Below are 22,141 nucleotides of genomic sequence, written 5' to 3' on the forward strand. Positions count from 1 at the left end.
ATATCTCATTTGTAATCCTGTCTGATTTCAACATCATGTTATTAAGCAGACTTCTTACTTCCAGTTCCCTAGTAAAAGTATCGTTGGTATTTAGTAGGTTAGACGCATGACAAGTACAGAATAATGAAGCAGTGTGTATCTTCCTCGAAAGAAACAGACTAAACAGGGGTAAGGGGCTTATTGTAAGCAAAAATTTTATGTGTGTATAAAATCATAAACCAGAAGATGGAATCTGGAAAGATAATACTTGGGTAAAGCTAAAAGGAGAAACAATTGTTACTGTTAAATAAGTATATTACATGTTATCGACTCAGGAAAAGGGATCAGTTGAAGCAGGATTCATAAACAGACTGCCTGACTACAGAAAGACAAGATGTATGAGTGACGCGACCCATGTCTGCCTGTAAGTTCTTTTCTACAAAACACAGAAAAGCTGGTAAATAACATAACTTCATACTTATTTTATCAGGTATAATAGAAATAATACCCAGGACTTATTTTGACAAAGAAGGAGCATTTCAATTTGCAAAATTCAATTCAATTTTGCAAAGATTTATTTAGCATCTACCATTTGCCAAGCATTCTGTTGGAAATAAAATGTAATTTCTGACCTCCAAGGGTTTAAGGTCCGAGACTGCGCGAGACATGTAGTCAAATAACTATAATAAAATATGGTGTGATCTAGCTTTGTAACCAATGTCTGAGTAGACATAGGTGAGGGATTATTTTTCTTTGAAAAGTTAAAGAAGCCTCTAGGAAATAGAGCCTTGACCTATGCATAGGAGTTTGGGGGTGGAAATGACCTAAATCAATGGAGAAGTAGGAACAAAGGCAAGTAGATGCCAGAGTTCTTATAGTTCATGGTGCCCTGCCAAGTGGCTGGCACATAAGAAACAACCTATCAATGTGTGAGTGAGTGAAGGAAAGAAGGAAGGAATGAAGGAATGAGCGAATGAATGCACAGATGCTCAGGAAGCAGCAGGGAGTAAGTCATGGTTACAATGTAGCAGGTGTTTGATAGAATAGAGCTTTCCGTGCCCTGTTGAGACGCTGAAGAACCTGTGATTTTCACATTAGGCCAGAGGATATGACCCCATCTATATAGATAAGAAGAGTTTACAGCCTGTACAATAGGATTAGAAAAACCTGAGGGAAACATTGATTTAAGGTGGGGAGAGGTAAACAATCTCAGCTTGAAAGGAAGTGATCTGGACTGAGAAGCATGGGAAGCCGACTGAGAAAACCCAAGTGGAGTCCAAGGGAGAGGAGAAACTTGACAGGCTTGCAGCGCAGCAACGGTCTATGAATTCCACACATTCATACAAAACCAACTGTGTGCCAGGCACTGGAAATATGAGGATGAGTGAGGCATAGTCCCTGCCATCAAGGCGCTTAGAGTAATTATGACTCACTGTGACACATACAAGGACCGAAGTATGTAGAAGAATATATAGAAAAAAATAATTAATTTCACATTGTGTGTGTGTGGCCTGGAGGGTATCAGAGGAGACTTCACAGAAAGTTGACAGTGGAAACTTAAAACCTGCACCGAAGATGGAAAGGTGGGAAAGGCATACTGAGAAAAAGGGAGGGCAAGTCTGCTGCACGAGCCATGAAGCAATGTTGGAGGAGCTGTGCGTAGTCTGACGTCGCTACTCAGATGCAGCGTGAGAGGCAGTGGTGGGCAGTGGGTGGACGGGCCCCGCAGCAGGCACCGCGTTTGCTGAGCATTTCTAAGGCCTAAAGGGAGGCCAGCTGCAAGGTGGACATATACTGAGGACTTTAGAAAGCCAATATCATTTTTACAGAATCAAAGATGAGAAGGGAATGAGTTCATTACCGATAATTTTATATAAGAAGTAATGACAGTAAAGATAAAATTCTGACAATATTGTTGAACATGATCCTGGAAAGAATGAACAGAGAGAAACACCTCAAGAAACCTGTTCAGGGGCCTTTTTAATTAGCTCAGATTCAAAGACATATATAAACAAACAAACAAACAAGCAAACAAACAACAAAACAAAATGCAGGAGTGAGATTCGAAGCCTGTTAAACCTGGAAGCAACCTAGTGCAACTTTTTCATTGTGTTGGTTGGAAAACTCAGTCCCAGAGAGGGAAAATTACACAGTATATTAATAAGGGAATCCAGATTCGGCACTCTTTATCAGGGTTCCTATACATACTTTGTGGACCAGTTACATTAGAATCTCTCTGAGAGTTTAAAATATTTTGATTTTCCCAGATCCCATCCCCCACAACTTTTAACTCAATGGTCTGGGGTGGATTCAAGATTCTCCATTTTAAAAAGATTTTCAAGTAATATCTTAGACTTGTAAACTATTGGCCTAAATTAAATCTAATACTGTGTAGGGGAGTGGTAATTGTTATTAAGGGAAATATATTCTCCTGGAATAAAGGGAAAACTTTAAATGATCCCAAGTTTTTGAGAAACTGTATCTTTATTCATATGTTAATCACTAATTAATATTTTAAATGTCTATCACAAGCTTGTTTCTATGGGAAGACAGTAGAATAGAGAGAATGATTTTACTCTTTGTGGGCTTTTTTGTTTCTGGTTTTACAAAGATATCCTGCTGAAGAATTTACTACAGGTTTTCTGTGAGACAACAGATTTTCCTCATGTCAGCACATCAAGCTGTTCAGTATGTTTCTCGGTTTGTCACTTGGCAATGTGCAGTGGCACTAGCGGTAGAAAAGAATAAGGTGGTAGTTTTTACAGCAATCCAAGTGTTAGCATTCAAAGTGTAAGAATTTACATAGTGTGCACAGAAATTTTCCATCTATTTTGCGATGTCCAAATGCTTAACTACTAGGTACTACAGGTTCTGTCAATACTAATAAAACTAGAAAAATTGGCATGATCAAAGGACAAAACTACAAAACAAAACAAAAACAAAAAACACCAAATACTTTTAGCCAAGCTGGATGTGATTCAAGACCTTCAATTGTGAACTGAATCTAAAGAGAGGCTCTCTAATTTGAGGGATAAAATACCAAGCTCATAATGTCTGGGACAAACCAGTCAACAATCAAAGATTGTAAAAATAAAGCCTCTACTCATTACTGAACTTCTATGAGGTCTCTTCATACCCAAGACAAGGCCTACCCCAGGCCCTTAAAAAACATGCCAGGCAGTTTGTACTCGAAGGAGTACTCCTGGTAATCTACTGATGTCATGGGAAATTACAGCTAAAATGAAGGAAAAGATTAATAACAGTATCGAGTGCCTTTCTTAATTCTTCATATAAAATATCAGCAAGGAAAGTAGGGGCCTTGTTTGTTCACATTGGGTTTTCTTCATAGTCTGTAAGATCTAGTAATGTGGACTCTTAGAATTCCCAGATGTGGAGGATTGGTCTGATTATTTTCAAATTATGCCAAGGTTCCCAGACATTACACCGCTATAATTCACCACACCATGAAACCGAATCGAGCATGCTGGGAGGTGATGTAGTCTTTGGATCCCTGGCTTCTCACACAAATAAACTAACTCAGCCATTGCTACCCATTCTTCTATCAGGTAGTTTTGCTGTTCTCTACCTGTTCTCACCTAGGTAGGAAAGATGTGACGTGAAAACAATTGTTTTGTTGTAAAAAACTGACAATGATCATCAGGTAAATTTTATTCAAAGTTGGAAAGTTGCTGACTTGTGTTACAAGCAATGGTAGCCTGTTCAGAATAAGGACTGTATTTGGTAGAAAGATTGCACAGACATCTGCTTATTTTTGATATGGGCATTTCTTGGATTTGAAGGTTCATGCAGATCTCAGGACGCTTACCTTGTGAACGCCAAGCGTCAGCCACAATTAGTTCTGATGAGTGACTTCTCATCATCTAATCAAAGAACATCCTTTTCATCAAAAAATTCTACTGCACTATTGCAATTTACTAATGCTTATTAAATGACTTTGGGAAAAAGTAACTTAGTGCCCAACTATAATTTAACTTAAAGTAATGTTTGAGTCTTATAAAAAGCTTGCATGACTTTTATATTTAGTTAAAATGAATTAAATCTTTTGAAAGAACAATTCATTTCACTTTTGTTTGGTTATTTCAAATACCATGCTTCCAAATGCAACTTTATTAACATAATCAAAATCAGCACAACCTAAGACCTGTTTACAAAACCTGGCCTTTGAATACATCCATCCCTAGCAATTCTAGTTTCCATATTCATTTCTTGACAAGTGTTCTAGGAAATCTGACAAAAGGTTTTAACAAATGATGAAACCATTCTGATGGTAACTTTAAAAGAGCCACCTATAGCTGTCATCAGTAACAGGAGGTTTCTATTATAATAGCACTATGTGAAGTTCTTCAGGGTTCTAGGTTCTTCTAAGTACAGAAATATTCAAGAGTAGAGTTGCTTTCATACTAAAACTACAACTTAAAATAGCATAAAGGAAAATATTCTTGGGGCAAGAATAAAATATTCAATACTGGATTATAAGAGGTAGCACAGTTTTACTATCTTGTTAGTAAAATGATATATTAGAATATCAGATTCAAGATAGAATTAAATAATTACAGGCATTTAAAGATACTCTGTTCTTAATATGGGAATGAAGGGACAGAGATTAGGTAAAATGAACAAGATTATATGATGAGAGAAAAGAACAGAATGACCAAGGAAGAAAAAGAATAGTAGAAAAGGTGAAGGAAGAGAAATTTTAAGAAAACCAAGCAAAATAGAGAATGCAGGAAAGTCGAAAGATATGCATAGATTCCACAGAGATAACACAATGAATCTTAAATGTGAGAGAATTTCAAAACAATTTCACTTTTTGTCTTTAATCACACACTGACACTCTTCTTCACTTTGTCATTCAAGTTAGCTTGCACAACACCTCCAAACATCTTAAGATAAAACTCACAGCCTAAGTCTTACATCCTGTGGAGAGCTCCCTGAACAATATTAACGTTCTTCCTTTCCTCCACCCACTGAAGTCAAGGTAGAGAAGTTGAGGGACTGTCTACTTAAAATCCTAATGGATTACAGAAAGAAGCAAGTGCTGGGATAGCTAAGAGAAAATTTGACCTCCTGGAAAGCAGTTTTCTCCAGATTTAATTTATGGGAATTCTGCATCATATATGCAATATACATTTACTCAAGACAACTGGTGACACAGCAATCGAGAAACAAAGGTACATTTATTAATTCTCCTTTTTCTATTTCACATTCATGTTAAACATTTTTTTCCATTTGTTATTTCACTTTAGTTGTGGAGGGCACAGCTCACTGGCCCATGTGGGAATTGAACCGGCGACCTGGGTGTTATGAGCACCGCGCTCTAACCCCTCAGCCAACCAGCCGCCCCCAATTTGTTATTGATCACTTGAGTATTGCAGATCCTAAGAGTTACTGGCGAATGATAAAGAAAGGGGGATTAAAAATCATCGTCACTGCAATTGAGCAGGCACGAAACGCTCGCCCTGTGGTCATGGCATGATATGGTTGACAAGTTCCATTTTTTAAACACTCTCCCTTTCCTCGATAAAGAAAATGATAATTTGATTCTTCTTTCCCCCTCTTTCTTTCTCCTGCTTCTTTTTCTTCTTGCTCTGAAACACGTGGATGTTTCTGAGCTCCTCACTGTAAATTACATTGTTCAGAGCTCTCCTCCACTCGCATGGATTCACCTATCACTTCCGGATTTTTTCAGATATTTGTCTCAAGCCCTAACCTCTATGTCAAGCTCTATTTTTCTAAAAGTTTGCTGTTTCAAGTTACATTTTTGTCATCACCTCAAACTCAACATGTGTAAAGCTCAATTCACCATATGCCTAACTAAATAATTTTAGATTATCCTTATTCCAGATTCCTCACAACTGCCTACCCCCAAAACGTCCTCCAAATGCATCACTATCAAGTAGCTCTTTATAAAACACTGCTTGATCATATCACTTCCTCATCAAAACACTTTAATAGTCCCTGCTACCTAAACCAGCAAGTACAAACTCATGAGCCTGGCATTTCCGGTTCTGTAAGTCAGCAGTATGTATTTGGAGCCCTCTGACCCATTCATCATCCTTTACTAGGATACCTCTATGAGGGTCAAAACACACCACTTACTCTGCCTAAATAGACCTCACAAATTCCTATCTCTGTATCTTTGATGGCATCTTCTGAAAGACTCACCATTAAAAAAATGTCCTTTACTTTATCTATCTGCCAAATTCCCTTTCTTTAAGCCCAACAGAGATGCTATCTCTCCACAAGGCCTTCCCTGATCACTTAGGCTTGAATTAACAATAAATTTCTTTTAAAAATGCTTGTAGCACTTTCTGCTTTCCCCATTCCTATAGCACACCCACTGTGGCCTGATATTTGTGTACGAGCCTTACTATCTCAACTAAATCATACGTTCCCTGAGGATATTACACACGATAACTACTCAGTTTACATTGAACGAATGAAGGGTTTCCCGCCTCAAACCTCCTCCTACTGTCCTCTCCACAGAACGTCCTCCTGTTTCCCTGTTGCAGCGCATGAGTCCTGGGCAATGCTCCTCCCCAGGAACTGTGTGAGGTTCTAAACTGAGCAGGTCAGTCACATCCCTGCCGCCCATCAGAGAGCTCACAGTCTAGTAGCAAAAACAAACATTAAAATATATGTTTATGCGCAGCAAGTGTGAAGTATGCGTGTTGTGACGGCCTATAGAAGGGGATATGCTCTAGTACCTGTAGTACCTGAAACACTCACTGTTGCTTTCTTATAGATTAGGCACTCTTCATATTAGAGTTAATAGCGAGGAGTGAAAATTATGGCCAATTAAAAGGAATCATGTTATAAAATATTTATTAGAACTTTGGATTACCTATCTGTTTTCTGGAGATGACCTTAAAAAAATATTTATTAACACATTATAATTGCAAGGATGTATGTTATTAGTTTGGTGCAAAAGTAATTGCGGTTTTTGCAATTATTTTTAACTTTTTAAACCACAATCACTTTTGCACCAACCTAATAGTTACTTTATATAGCATTCTTTTTAGTCTTCACAACAACCTTGCAAGGTGAGTATCCTTATTCCCATTTTAGAGATGAGAAAACAGACTCCAAGAGCTCAAGTTACTCTACCCATAGTCCTACTAATTAAGGGCAAAGGTAGACTTCAGACCCTAAACGTCCATTCCTTTTCCTACATGCTGTGAGTAGATCGTATGCCAGTTTTCCCCACAAGCTCACTTAGTTAGCCCTGATGGAGCGACATCCTAGACCCTCCATGAGTATCATCCTTGAGCAGCTGGCCACGGGTGGCAACATCAGAATCGTTTTTTACAAGATTGTACTCAGTAACATTCTTGTAAAACAGACTATTTTCCTCGACCTTTTAAGAAATGTTCTTTACTGGAATAGGAAAATCAGGACCACAGAAGGCATAGCCTGCCGTTGTTATAGTTTTTAAATTAAACTCTTTTTAAGTTTAGGATATAAAAACGGTGTATTAGATTTATTGCTTATTTTTTTTTATACACAAAAAGTATAAATAGCAAAAACACCTTTAAAAAATTCCTAGTTTTCTACGTCATAGTAGATGTCTCTACTCAAACCCATATCACAAATTTCTTGATTATGTTGCTTTCAGTGTTTGAAACAAAATGTGTTTTAGCTTTTCTCTGATTCCTCTGTACCAGAAATCAGAAATTAATGTTTCAGAAATCAGAAAAGGTAATGTTCAAATTCATTATTTACTACTGAATAAATGGATTTTTATAATTTCCTAAAACATGTTTATCAATGTCAGATTCTATATCCCACAGAGGTAGTAATTTCCTCCAAAATAAATATTTCATTTTTTAACATTTGATACTTTATTCTTGTTTTTTCTTTTCTCCCTTGAACGTGAAATTTGAGAAATGGTGATTAGCTTACTGCAGAATTCCTTGTTTGCTGTTGATGTTAATTGTAACATTTTGGAGGGAAGAAGTAGAGGAAGATAGACATTTGTTAAACTGTAATTATATCACAGCATATTTTAATGTAGTTTATTAAAATAATTATTTGTGTAGCTTAAATTTTTCCAAAAAGCAATTTATAAAATTATTTCAAGGCATTAAAAAAACAATGCTTCCTTCGATGTTATACAAAATGATATTTGCACAATGGTTTTCATGCACATGATAAATAATACTTTGATTCCAAAGCTTTAGTTCGGGCTATGGTGTCTTGTTAAGTGCTTTGTAAGTGAAAACAAACAAATAAACAAATATAATCATTTTATCGCATAAGCTAATATCCAACAAAGCACAGCTATTCCTGAAAAATTAAGATGCCTATCACTTAGTTAAAAAAATGAAATAAATCTTTGATCACAGAATATTATATTTTGTCTGTAAGTTAGCCCAATGTCTTTATTTAAAAATATTGAGTCACTTCTGCAAACTTATACAACTAGTTTGTGGCAGAGTCAGAATAAGACCCCTACGTTTAATTCACTTTTGCCTTTTACCATTCCATTCTTGAACTATTTAACACAGAATTATTTAAAAAAATTAATTTCAATTACTTATTGGAAAGAGAACCTTATGTTAGATGTTAACCTACAATGAAGGAAGCGATTACAATGCTATACACTAATATTCATCTAAGATAGCAAAGCAATGGCATTTACCTTAAATTTACGTCTCTGCTCTGCACAGCTGTTGAAGAACCACAAGTCTGTCTCATGGCTGTAAATGTAACAAGAACAATAATGCGACCAATTTCATACCTAAACTAAATTAAGTAGATTTGTCATAGGATAGAAAGTTGATCATGTATTTTACAATATTTTTTTTAAACTACAGAATGTGGAAGTGTGTATGTGTGCATGTGCACATGTGTGTGGTGTAGGTGCACCTGTGTGGATTTACTCTTTTTAATCTGGAAATCAGTTTCATGAAATTGAAAGCATTACATATCCTCTTGGCTAACTTTCCTCATGAACCAATGTGGGTATGTCAAGTCTAGGAAGTGCTAGGAGTAGACACAGATAAATAAAACACATTAAGATGAGAGGCTCTCCTTAGCTAATATAAGGATATGCTTTTCTGGGATACATAGTAAGAATGTAAAAATGAAACATCTGGTAATGTTTAGTTTAATATCAGCTCCTCCCATTTGCATCATAATCTTTACATGTTATTCATCAATATGCCATTATTCAATGTACCTACTGATTGGCCCTATTTTAATTGGAGTTTCATGTAATGAATAGAATACGTAAACATGTTTCAAATACATATATTCAGATATCTATACATAAAAGTGAAATCACTACTACAATCGGTACTCAAGCTTGTCAGATGTGATTTTTTTTCTTTCCATTTTGCATTACATATGTTAATATCTATGACATCTGTAGCACAAAATCCTGAAAAAATGTAAATGAAAAGGTAATAGTAGATAAATACTAGTCTGCTAGAAATAGACTCTACCATGTCACACTTCAAATCTGGCCACCACTTTTCAACATGTAAAAGAAATTCAGTTGAGTATAACAAACAACCAAATATTGTTCTTGTGACTTGAGCCATCAAAACATTTTTCTAAAATATGTATTTGCTTTCAAACTTTATATAATAGTTGTCCTTCAAAACTGTATTTTAAAATGAAAAACACATAATATCTCTTTTGGTCCTCTAACAGTATGTTATGCCTGATAAAGTAAAAACCACCATGATGATATATTGTTAACACCAAATACCTTATTTGCAAATGCAGATTTTGAAACATTTTCAATTATCTTTTTTAATTCTAGAAGATAATCTACACCAACTCTATTATGAAAGACTGGTTAAACTCTTCCTTAAGTAGAAAGAAAACTAGACTGTGAGAAAATCATAAAAGTTTTAAAGCATTAATTTCATATTAAATAGTTAAAATTTTTAACAAAAATATTTTACCCTTTTCTTTAACATAAGTGGAAAATAGTTCAACTCATGTTAAATTGTATTTGCAGATGCGAAAATAAGCATTACCTAATATCCCCCTTTGACAACACGTGTAAGCTAGTATAAAATGCTACTAGGTTTTTATTAGATTTTTAAAACAATTCCAGCATGTTTCCAGTTGCTAAACTTATCAAGTACTATGAACTACTGAAAAACATAGAATCACGTTATATTAACTGCAGTGTCTATTTTGGAAAACAAACAAGTCTTCATTCATTATTTCTAAATTCTCATTCATAAAAAACAACTTTTCATTCCTATGACATTTTGGCATGAGATTAAAATTACAAAATAATAATAAAATGTTAGAGTTTTATAATGTGCACAACACAGATCTATTCATGTTAATATGAATCACAAAACACTAAATATAAGTGACACAATGAAACTCTTTGTAGTAATGGTTAGCACTTGAAATTGTTAAAAGGTACTTATAAATTTTTAAACAGCCTTTTATGATAAAATAACAAAATTGAGGACTTAAGCTCAAATTTTATTTATACAACACTTGGTACATAAGCAACAGTTTCTTAGTTTAGAGTCATTACTATTCCCACATTAGTGTGTGTGTGTGTGTGTGTGTGTGTGTGTGTGTGTGTTTATGTTTCCCAAGAAAAGCTATGTATATTTTGCTTAAACAAAGTATCAAATTTTGCCTTCCAATACAACACAAAAGAGACAGTGGAAAAACTAAAGCCCAGCCATTCTATCCAGAGATACCCTGGTAAACATCAATAAAGAAACTTCTACTGGACTTTTGGAGGGGGAGGAACAACTACTCAGTGTATTCTTGTCAAGAGATAAGTGAATAGAATTAGGACAATATATATAGTGTTTTTCAGACAGTCAAAACAATTGAGTCTTTCCTACTTTCAGCTTATGCTGCCAGCATCTAAACCTCCTTTGTTCTACCAACAAGAAGGTAAAATTCCCAATTTGAAGGCATAATGAGGATAAACATTTTATTTGCTGTCTTCTGTGATTTCTGAGTAAATTCTTCTGTCGTGTAAATGTATAGAGAGTCTCTCATAGAATCAGATAACTCGATGAAAATATTCCAATCAGTGGTATTACTTGGGGAAGGATCTGATGGTGAGGAAAATGTCTCACAGAAGTACTGATTAGTTAAAACAAAACAAAACAAAAAAAACGTGAAATTTATTTTAAAAGAGAAAAAATTAAAATTAATCTTAAACTCAGGCTGGTTGACTATGACTCACTTGCAATCATGGCAGATATTTGTACTTGACTCTGTTGAAACACCTCCCTTATCCCCAAGGCCCCCTCCTCTCCACGCACTCCCCCAAAATGGATTCTTTTTCTAAGAAAATATGTTCTCATCTCAAATCTGTCTAGGGGCCATAAATTTAATCCAGTTTTGGGGTAATAAGTAGTTTCTGGATTGTGTAGATCAGTAGCCTATAATTCTCTGTCATACACACCAAGTTTCAGCAGGCCATTTTGTAAAACTAACTAACATCTGGGAGTACACCTGGAAATGAAAACAGACAGCTAGGCCATAAAAAAATTTCAAGATAGTTTTGTTAAAATAAAGCAACCAGAAAGATGTTTACTATTTTTAAAACTAAGCTTGCCTTATTAGACATGTATATAACACATGATTTTTTTTAAAAAGCATTCCTTATCTTTCAACAGAGTTGATAAACATTTTGAAAGATGTTTTATGCAACTTCACATACCTTCCAAATATTTTCAAAATACACAAAGTACACCCTACAATGTTTCTTCCCTGGAAACAATGTCTTATACATTTATGTTAAGGCTATATAAAATAATAGTTATATTACATAACAAAAAGTTACTTTAAAAGACATACATACTATCAGTTTCACAGGACAAACATAGTGAGTAAGGACAACAAACTTCAGAATGTGTTTTTATAACTGTAGCAACAGCAATAACTCCTTGGCAAACTCAAACAATTTTTCTGGCAACCTTAGAGGTTTTCTGCATTTGTCACTTGGATACTTGCACAAGGGCTGTCTAAGACTGCTTTGTTTGCTTCCATACCATTTTACTTTTAATTTGGTTTTAAGGTAGAAATTTCACATTTTACCCTTTTTGTGAATAAAATTCTACTGAAATCCCAGAACGGGGTTTTATATAAAATTTTTATGCCTATGTATACCAAATGTGGTTTCTACATGTTTTTTTGTAATAAGTGACCTTGTAAACTTTTGAAATCTATGTTAATAGAAAACTTTTTTTGTCCTCTTTCAAGAAGATAGTGAGTTCTCTTTTTGAATTAAAATTACTTACATACACACATGTAATAATTTTCTATATGTATACAACTGAGTCTGCACTTCTGTTATCATTTTGAACATCTTTTCAAATAAGACCCCAAGGACAGGAGAATTTCACTCACCTGAAGTGGTCTCTGTTTATCACTGCTCTTAGGAGATTTCAGTCCACTTGTTTGCTGCTGTAAGAGAAGTTGTCTTGCTGCTTGGAGAGCCTAGACATAAAAAGGGAGAAACATCTAAATATTTTGTGGAAAGGTAAATTAATTATCAGTTATTCCTTGGTTAATAGTAATAGGTTTCAATGTATAAGAACCCCACCCCCACCCTCCTTTCTGGAAAGAATCGTTAAATATTCTTTTTCTTCTAATGTGAAAAAAAATTACACAACATACATCTACAAGTTTACTTAAAATCGTGGAGATGGATGTAATCCTGCAGGAAATAAAGTTAATTTGTTTAAAGTGCTTAAAGAGGAAAAAATCATAAACTGCATCAATAACCTCATTTCCACAAGGAACTTGTCTTTGTGAGTGTTCAACTAAAATGCCCACTCCCTTTTAAATTATCATTCAATTTGCATTTTCATAAAACAATTTTGAATCAAACGCAGTATACTTCAAGTGTTACCGGAAGCTGTAATTAAATTTGACAAATCAACATCAGATTATCTTGAAAGTGAATTAATAAGGATTTTTACTAAAGATTTAAAACACTTTTTTTGTACTTACAATTCAAGGGGAAACCTCTCCTTTGACAAAATAAAGTGCAGTTTTAATGCCAAATAAAATTGAGTGGTTTTCATTTGCATTCTTAGTAAAATCAGAGAACAAAGAAATTACCACTCAACCAATCAGGTTTTTTCTATGTGTGACAGAATACCAATCAAAATAGAAGATGTTTTCATTTATTTTTATGTTTTCTTTTCCCACTCAGGAAAATAAAACTTAACATAAGAAATTAATGTACGCATTTCATTTGCTGGAAGAGGGGTAGTTTGACAATTGTACTATATATTCACATGAAAACTCATACCACAATAAAAAAAACAACAAGCAAACAAACACGAGATGTTTTAAAGGTAGCAGTATAAACTAATTAAAAAACAACTTTTCAAGAGCCTCTACTTTACAAACTTTTTTCTTTCAACTGAGTTCAGTAAGAACACTAATGATGATATTTTTCAACAGATAAAACTAAAATAAATCATTGCCTTACTTTGTTATTCACTGTTTTAGAATGCATAGTAAATTTTTCATGATGAGAAAACTATCTTAGATCGATATTCTTCTATAATAATTAAGATTCTTAGCTGCAAAAGCGTACAATTTTGATTGGAATCAATGATCTGGTTTTTAAGAGAGTTTCTAGTATCCATGACAACAGTTGCTTTGACAAGACGTGCATATGGCATTACACTGCCAGCTGGTGTGAACAATGTTTGAACTACTGCATTGAGATGCTGAGCAAACAGAAAAAGTTGCCACGTCTTAACCCTCAGGGAAGGCAGTCATCCCCGGATCAATTATGAAAAGACAGAGAGAGGGCTGCTACAGTCTGGCTCCAAGCTAGTTTCCTGAGAAGGCAGGCAGACACAGAAACCAAAGTAAACAAACGGAACGCACCAGCACCATCTCAACAACACTGATTTGTCTCCCATAGCAGGATCTGGCACAGTCTGTAAAGCACACTTTTTACATTTAGAAATACACTCACTCACAACAATCTTCCTTCTGTTTTTCAAATTTCTCAAGTAATTACAAGGCAAACTAAATGTTCCCAAGGATGGCACATTCCACTGAACTCAGTTTAAATAAAAGACCAAATGAAAACTAATTTCATAAATTCTTTAATATTGCAAAACTCAGTTTTAAAATTGCACATGATAGTCTAAATAATGTAGCTTTCTTGTTTTAATCACAACTTATAAAATAACTACAAATAATATTTTTCAAATGGAAATTATTACAGTGTCACTGAAGCTAGGTCTATGTGCAACTCTCAAAAACGAAACAAAACAAATCAGTGAACTATTTTCCCTTTTGGTGCCAAAATTCACACAAAGTTTGCCTAATATTTTTCATATAATTGTTTTTCCCCTTTGAGTTCATTAGCTTACTTTGTATATAGACAACCTTATTTAGCTTACATTTAATTCTGTAATAATTTACTATTCTTAAAGGATTCTAATGACTGTAGTTCAGAATCTTGAAGTCATGAAATCATCCAATAGAGGCCCCTCACTTTAGCAAATGAGGAAAGTGAGGCTTGGAGCAGCCAACTGCTTGTTTCCAGTCTGTTCACTTCCAGGCCAGAGTGCATTCCGTGCCATAGCATCACTGCTCCATCAAATGAGCTGTGAGGTGGCAGTGAGTAAAGGTCCAGTACATGAGAATATACAGCACCAGAATGAGTGTTTTTTTTTTACCTGTAAAGAGGGCATATCCACTTATCAGAACTTCAGAAAGGAAACTACAATACAGTCTGTTATATTTTAGATTTGTAAATGTTTGAATCGAACAACTGTTATAGAATATGTACCGTTTATATGGTAAATGTTCCCACCATCCTTGACTTGGATTTCCTCACCTAGTCAACCAGTGCCTGATGGAGCTCTAAACTCTTGTAACACCTTGATTCTTTGACCAGGTATTACTAATAAACTGAAGAATTCCAAAGCTGGCAAACAAATCTTAGGAATTGTTTAGCCTAGCTCTCACATTTTGTAGATAAGTAATTGAAGAACCAATACTACAATAACTTGACTAAAGTCTGAAAGCAGCAACAGGGTCTGGGCAAAGGTCAGGCCCGTGGCCCCTAAGCCTCGGACCTCTCCATTTCACTGCCTGCACTATATCCATTCAACTCAACCCAAACAAGTGAGCCAAAGGAATAGGTAACACCCAGTGGCGATAGAAAGACTCTAGAAAATTAGATATTTTTGGATGCAGCTCATGAAAATATCACTAGACTAAAGCATGCATGTGCACTGTTTCTAAAAAAGTAATAATAATAATGGGATACCACAAGATAGTAGCTAAAACACGCCTTGACTTAAATTACTGTGGTTTTCATATGCATTTACAGTTAGCTTTAGAATAGTTGAGTATCATTTTTAAGTATAAACGCTTATGTAAAAGAACTCCTTGCCTATTTCAGCATTCTTTTCATAGCAGTAGAGATTGCTGTAGCACACGTGAGAGGTGAGAGAAAAAAACAATTCCAAGAGATCAGGAATGATTAAAAACTCCTAAGCAGAAATCTTTGGCAGTTAGCATTCTAATGGCAGGCATCACATGACATTTTTATTTCCAGTATTCTGGATAACATTTTAGGACTGAATTTCAATAAACAATTGCTCAGAGTCATTTAATTCATCTTTGCAATTAATTATTGTAGCTACTCAAAAGATGAAAGATTGTGAGTTAAAATACTTGCACCAATATAAGGTGTGAGGTGTCCAATTACGTAAAATACTAATGTGAAAATCACTTGTCCTCCTAAATTGGTACACAGAAAAGTTAAATGCCAGGGCCATTCATAAAGTTCTAAGAGTCATTAAGTATTTATATGATCACCTCTGCAAAATAATAATAATAATAATAATAATAATAATAGTAGTAATAATTTAGAACAAAAGGCAAAAGATGTTTACAAAATTCCCTTTAATAATGTCTGAGTCTGATTAAGATGAACAACACAAAAAGAGGTTTTTAATAAAGGCAGCCAAACCTATCTAGTTTCCAAAAACACATTTGTTTTGAATTAAGGGTGCACTTTACATAATGAAGTTATCTAATTTCAGTAAATCTAAAGAAAATTAAGATAGAACATTTAAAAAATTGGAATCAGATTAAATTAAATATTTTGAAAAAATGCATAAAATCTGAAGAATAGATTAAAGATATACTTTTTGATAGGCTGCAAAGGTGTGGTAATACACATGCTTTCCAGAATTCAGTGCATTTGCTGTAAAATATTTATTAAAAACACCATTCCTAATAGTTACTGTGCAATTTCAAATAAACCGAAATTTTGCAAGAAAAGCAAAGTTCAAGCATATCACCTTTCTACCACAGTAATAACTTTATGCTAGTTATAGAAATAGAGTAATTCTAATAAGTAGGTCATTATGAGAATTAAGAGTGAAAAACCTTTGTAAGCTGTCAGATCAATACTTTTGTTCTTCTTGAAGAAAATTGAAAACTTTCACCAGAAATAAAATTGTTTAAGAATAGCTAAGAAACACCCAGTGAAACCAAAAACGTTGAGTACTCTAAGGTTTATAAATAACTTTTTCCCCCAAAGTAAACATATGTATATTTTGGGGAAAAACAGACATCACTCATATCTCTCCCCATAAAAATAGGAATGCTTAACCTATCAGCCTGTTGCATTTGAGACATTAAAATGAAAAATGACATCTACACCCATTAATATCTTCAATGTATAAACAGCACAGCATGACACATTCTTGAGAGCTGAAGGCTACAAAATCTCTCTGAAACATAAATAACAAAGCACTCAGAAGCATATTTGATGTTGATATTCATCTCTGAGAAAATCACCGCTGCCTAGACTTCTTAGGAAAATAGATGCAGCCCAAATGGATCTCCTGTAATTGGTTTCAGATAGCGAGGTCAGAAGAAATATGATACAAGAAACGATTATGTGGAACAGGCGAAACAAGAATGTTTACACAGGCACTCCCTACTTACACTGACAAGGGGTGTATACTTTGCAGATAACCAGAACCAAAAAAAAAAAAAAAAAATGCCAGCAGGACATCCAGAAATTTGCTCTTCACACTCACATATTTTAACCTTTAACACATGACGCCTTTAATATGCTACTTTGAATACTGAACATAAAATAAGTTTTCAAATAGAATTTCATTTTCTAATTATTTTCACAAGTGTGGTTGTTAAAAAGTATATCCAGATCCTTCGACAAAGGATATGATTTCCTATTCTATTTGGCCTTTCCTCACATTATGTTCCCTCTAAAGAGAATATACTGATAAATGTAATCTGAAGTCTCATAATGCTATTTAATAGAAGAAAATTAATCATCTAATTGTCATAACCTATTTTCAAACAGCAATCTATCAGAGTGAAATTATGCATCTGTAGCTACTGGCCTTTCATTTTATCATGCCTGATACATAATTAGGCTGTTTGTGGGGGGAGGGGAAGCTAATTACTAGAAAATATTTTTGAAAATAATTATTTTTGCTTTACAGTATATTTTACATAAAGTTAAAGAACAAATGTGGGATATATCGTGTTTATATTGTTCACTACTATGGAGGCCAAATTGGAAACTTAGTTCATTTACTTCAGAGTACTACAGTAAGAGTGAGAAATTCATTGTAAAGCATCCTATTTACCAATCAAACATCAGGCGATTCTGGCTTAGCATTCATAATGTTGATCCAAAGGAAAGACAATCAAGGTATTGAAAGTGTGACAGAATGGATCCTAGAGTCATCTTCAGAAGTTCTAACAAAGTCCTCAAGGTTCCAGTCCAAACCCAGTACTCAGTATATTCCAGCACGGCTCCAAACACCCAGATGAGCTCAGAAACCCTTCCGCAAAATAAGTTGGTGAGCTGATGGTAGCTAATGGCTAATACGGGTTTTGTTTATTTCAGATCTAGAATTATACACTTGTTCCACTCATCAAAGATGGTATTCCACAGGCTGCAGTAAATAATAGTAAGTAGTCTGATACTCATATCTCTATCTTCAGTATTCTGCCGCTAATGATAATGCATTTGCTTACGGAAAACTTATAAAAACATTAAAATAATCTATAGCTATACTAAACACAATTCTTGTTCACATATTAAGGAATTCTGTCCAAGTTTAAAATTTCCCAGAAAGAAAAATAAAGATGATTTGGAACTAATTTTATTAAAATTAATAGTTTTACAACATCTCATTTTTATGGTACATGTTCCAGTAACTACAATGGTTTTATGTATTTTCTTCATTATTTCTCTGTCTACTATAAAATACAATTTTTCCCAAACATACTTTTGGATTTACTTTTTGTTTCTCACATACTTTAGTAGTTTATTTTTCTCATTATGAGGCCAATATTATCTTTTTGGGTATGGATTGAAGATTCATTACTGTTCTATTGTTATTTCAATAGGCATATTAGATATTAACTGAAAATACATGCTACTACATTATAGTACAATACCTGAAAGTAAACTATTATTTAAATCCTGTATTCTGGATTTCCCCTGCAATTTACAAGTAAGATTGCAAAAGAGGTAGCATTCAGGAAATTATTTGTAAGGACAAAATACATAAAAAATTACTTGTCATTAAAACTTCTTTTTTGCATGTCCCATGTACCAAGCAAAGAACAAAGTACTGCACGCTTGTGCAGGTGTGGGGGGGATGTGACATTGTTTTACCCTCAGAGAGCTTACTGTCCATTAAGCAACATCTAGTTGAATGTCAAAAGGCCATAAAATATATTTTAAAAATATTTCAGTAGCTCCTAAGTAGAAGAAATTATTTTCAGTTGAGGAACTCAGATACATTTTTATGGGGAAAAAATATTTGGGCTGAGCTTATGTGAGAAACAGTTAATCTTGTGGAGATGGAAGATGTGGCCATGTCAAGTAGAAGCAAAGAAAATGCGGGATCATATACAGTGAAAAGAAAGTAACTGATTTTGGATAGAGCATGTGCTGAGTTTAGGAGCTAGTGAAACATCATGTGAAGGTTGGTAGGAGCAATTTAATGAAAACATTATGACTAAACAGTAAGTGGCAGAGAGCCTTGATATTATACAACAGGTAAGAACAAATGGTGCTGAATCTTGAAATGATGGGATAAGGCTGGCTCAGGACAATATCGAGGTCATGCTGTGAAGGACAGATGAGAAGTGATGAACAGTAAGGAAAGACACAAGGTAGAAAGACCAGTTAGGAGGGGTGTACAGCTACCCAAATAAGAGCTAATAAGAATCACTTTAGTTCAAAACAAGAATCACCAGAGGAACTGCTGAAGTAGAACTTGAGGGACTTAGTAACTGGGTATGGGGTAAAGGCTAGGAAGGGGTAGACGATGAGTGCAAACGTTTAAGTCAAGGGCAATGGGGGGAATAGCTATGCCACTTTGGAAAGGGGAAAGTCATGCTACAGAATAGGTTTCAGAGAGATGATGCTTTGGGCAGGATAACCGAGAGACATTTTCTTTAGTAGATACAAATAATGCCGAGCTCTAGATTGAGAGGAATCAGGCTGACAAGGGATTCCTGAGAGTAAGAGACTAGATGGCAGTTCAGACAAAGGGAGAATATTAGATTGCTGATAAAGAGAATGAAGAGAGCGGAAGAGTCGAGGCCCAAAACTTGGGAACATTTACATGTTGTTGAGAATTGTTGAGGAGATAGTGAAAAAGGAAGACAGTGAATAAGGCAGAAAGCATAGTGATCGAAGTCAAAAAGATCTGAGGAAAATGTTCAACATAAAATTATCACATGAGCCAGTAATTCCATTCCTAGATATATATCCAAGAGAAATAAAACACATGTCCACACAAAAAGTTGTACGTAACAGCTTTATTCATAATAGTCAAAAGGTAAAAACAACCCAAATGTCCATCAACTGATGAATGAATGAATGAATGAATGAATGAATGAACAAAATGTGCTCTATCCATATACTGGAACATGACTCAGACATAAGAGGGAATGAAGCACTGATACAATCTACAACATGAATGAACGCTGAAAACATTATGCTACGTGAAAGAAATCAGTCATAAGACCACATATTGTGTAATTCATTTGTATGAATGAATAGGCAAATACATAGAGACAAAAAGTAAATTAGTGGTTGCCAGGAGCAGGGGGGGAGGAGAGAATGGGGAGTGACTGCTAATGAGTATGAGGTTTCTTTGAAGGTGGTGAAGATATTCTGAAATTAGATAGCAGTGATGGTTGCACAGCCTTGTGAATATACTAAAAACCACTGACTTTAAATGGATAAATTTTATGACATGCAAATTAGGCCTCATTAAAGCTGTTATATATTTAAATAAAATAATTGTGATGTCAATTATATCTCAATAAAGCTGGGGGAAAATGGAAATAGGGAAAAAAATTGAAAAATATATGTAGAAAGAAGATGGATGATGTTCTCAAACAACAAAAACTCCAAGAGGCTGTAATGAAAGTTCCTGTTGATCTGACAGTTTTGATGCACCCTATTAGATATCAGTTCCCACAGAGTATTTAATTAGAAGTTAGATTGCAGTTATTGGGCAATAAATGGGGGAAACCTTGGTCATGAGTGCAGACAATTCTTGTGGTAAGTTCTGTGGAGACCACAATAAAAGAGAACGATAGAGGTTTTGTTTGTTTGTTGTCTGTTTTAAATAAAGAAAACTTGATAATGAGCTAGTAATAGATAAGGAGAAATTGGAGCTGTAAGAGAGGTAAGTGAATTGAGAAAGTCACCAGAGGGGGTGGGAAGGAGCTAAATCAAGGAGCAGGAGTTTTGTGGGAGAACCATCCTCTGAGCCAGGCTGAAGGGACGGTGAGTAACTGCCCTGCGGGGGCAGAAGAGGAGAAAGTTCACACTGCTGATCTCATTTGAGTCAGAAAATGGAGGATGTGCGGGTATCTACTGAGAATGAGGGAAAGACTGGAATTGCTGGAGAAACAAAAGTGAGGAAGTTTTTCTATCATCATTCTAAGAAATCCAGCTTGTAGAGTAAAAACTGCTATTTAAAATGGTAAAAGTAGGAAATGTACTTCCACAGACATTGATGACATATGGATGTCTTCTGGAACACTGCCTCCAGAACTAAATAAAGACCTGCCTACTTTTCCACTTCTCTAATTTGGTATCATCACTATTCAGAGTCTTTTTAAACTTTTAACCTGGCCAAAGGGCCTGGTACCTCCAATTACACTAGTGTAAGAGAATGAGTCACGTAACTTATGGTATTGTCACTGCGCACTCTGAGGACTGGTTCCTTCAGTGTTTAAGAGACAGCAACACTTTATATATATGATGCTGCTGCTATTGGCACAGCCAACTATTCCAAAGCTTCCTTTTACACCTGAGAGAGAGAGAATGAGGGGACGATATTGCCCATACTTCAGAAGACATGCTTCGGCCTTTTGGTAGTTGGTGAACTTGTACTACTTACTTAATCACACTGAGCTTAATTTTGAGCCTACTTTTCTTGTCTATTAAATGCAGTGAATCATATTGACCTTTGCCTATAAGTGATTGGTGAATAGCAAGACTACCTTAACAGCTTCATTTGCTGTCATACTTTGCAGAATTGTGTGTCATCTCCTTTGAGACAGAGTGAGAGGGTTATAAGTATGAATGTCCTCGTGAACTGTATTTCTCCTTCCCCGTGTCCCCATCACCACATCGGCATGACACACACACGCCGGCTATACCCTCTGCTATGGACATTTTAGTAAAGTAAGATAAAAGTATATTCACTATAACCGCAGTGCAGTTCAAAAATGTGTTGCATACCATTAAAAAGAAGTACAAAAAGTGGCTTTGGCGGCTCAGCAAAAACAAAAAGAAGACAGAGAATTAATGATATTATTTCTAAATCCTGGACACGCAATTTCATTTCATCCTGGAAACACCCTCCTTTGTCCTAGATGAGTTATATGTCCAAGGTTCTATGTACAAGCTGTTTCATATGTCCTTGAAATGGTGTAAGAGATTTGGACAGCTATTGTCACCTTTGGAGCGCCTGCCCTTTCCAGAAAGGACGATCAGCAAGAGTGACACATTGAGGAGACTTCTGTACAGACAAGGAAAACACTGCTCAGGGCACACAGAAAACAAAATAAATTCTGAGTCACCAACGACATTGCTAGTTATGACAACTAAAACAAAAGAAAGAATTCCAAG

General features: G+C 35.1%; 1 protein-coding gene across 16 annotated transcripts in view; it reads right to left on the bottom strand.

Moving 5' to 3' along the window:
• Positions 1-22,141, bottom strand: part of FOXP2 (forkhead box P2) — a 610,938-nt gene that overhangs the window by 150,727 nt on the left and 438,070 nt on the right. For 14 of the 16 annotated variants that reach the window (XM_074315704.1, XM_074315702.1, XM_074315703.1 and 11 more), the window contains one exon: positions 12,352-12,441. In XM_074315704.1, coding sequence (XP_074171805.1) covers positions 12,352-12,441 — 90 coding nt within the window. Of the gene's footprint in view, positions 1-8,641; positions 8,700-12,351; positions 12,442-22,141 lie in introns of all 16 variants that reach the window. The other 2 variants (XM_074315709.1, XM_074315708.1) reach the window with 1 other exon arrangement.

The sequence above is a fragment of the Rhinolophus sinicus genome, linkage group LG11, assembly GCF_036562045.2.
Source record: "Rhinolophus sinicus isolate RSC01 linkage group LG11, ASM3656204v1, whole genome shotgun sequence".
In the NCBI taxonomy this organism is placed as follows: domain Eukaryota; kingdom Metazoa; phylum Chordata; class Mammalia; order Chiroptera; family Rhinolophidae; genus Rhinolophus; species Rhinolophus sinicus.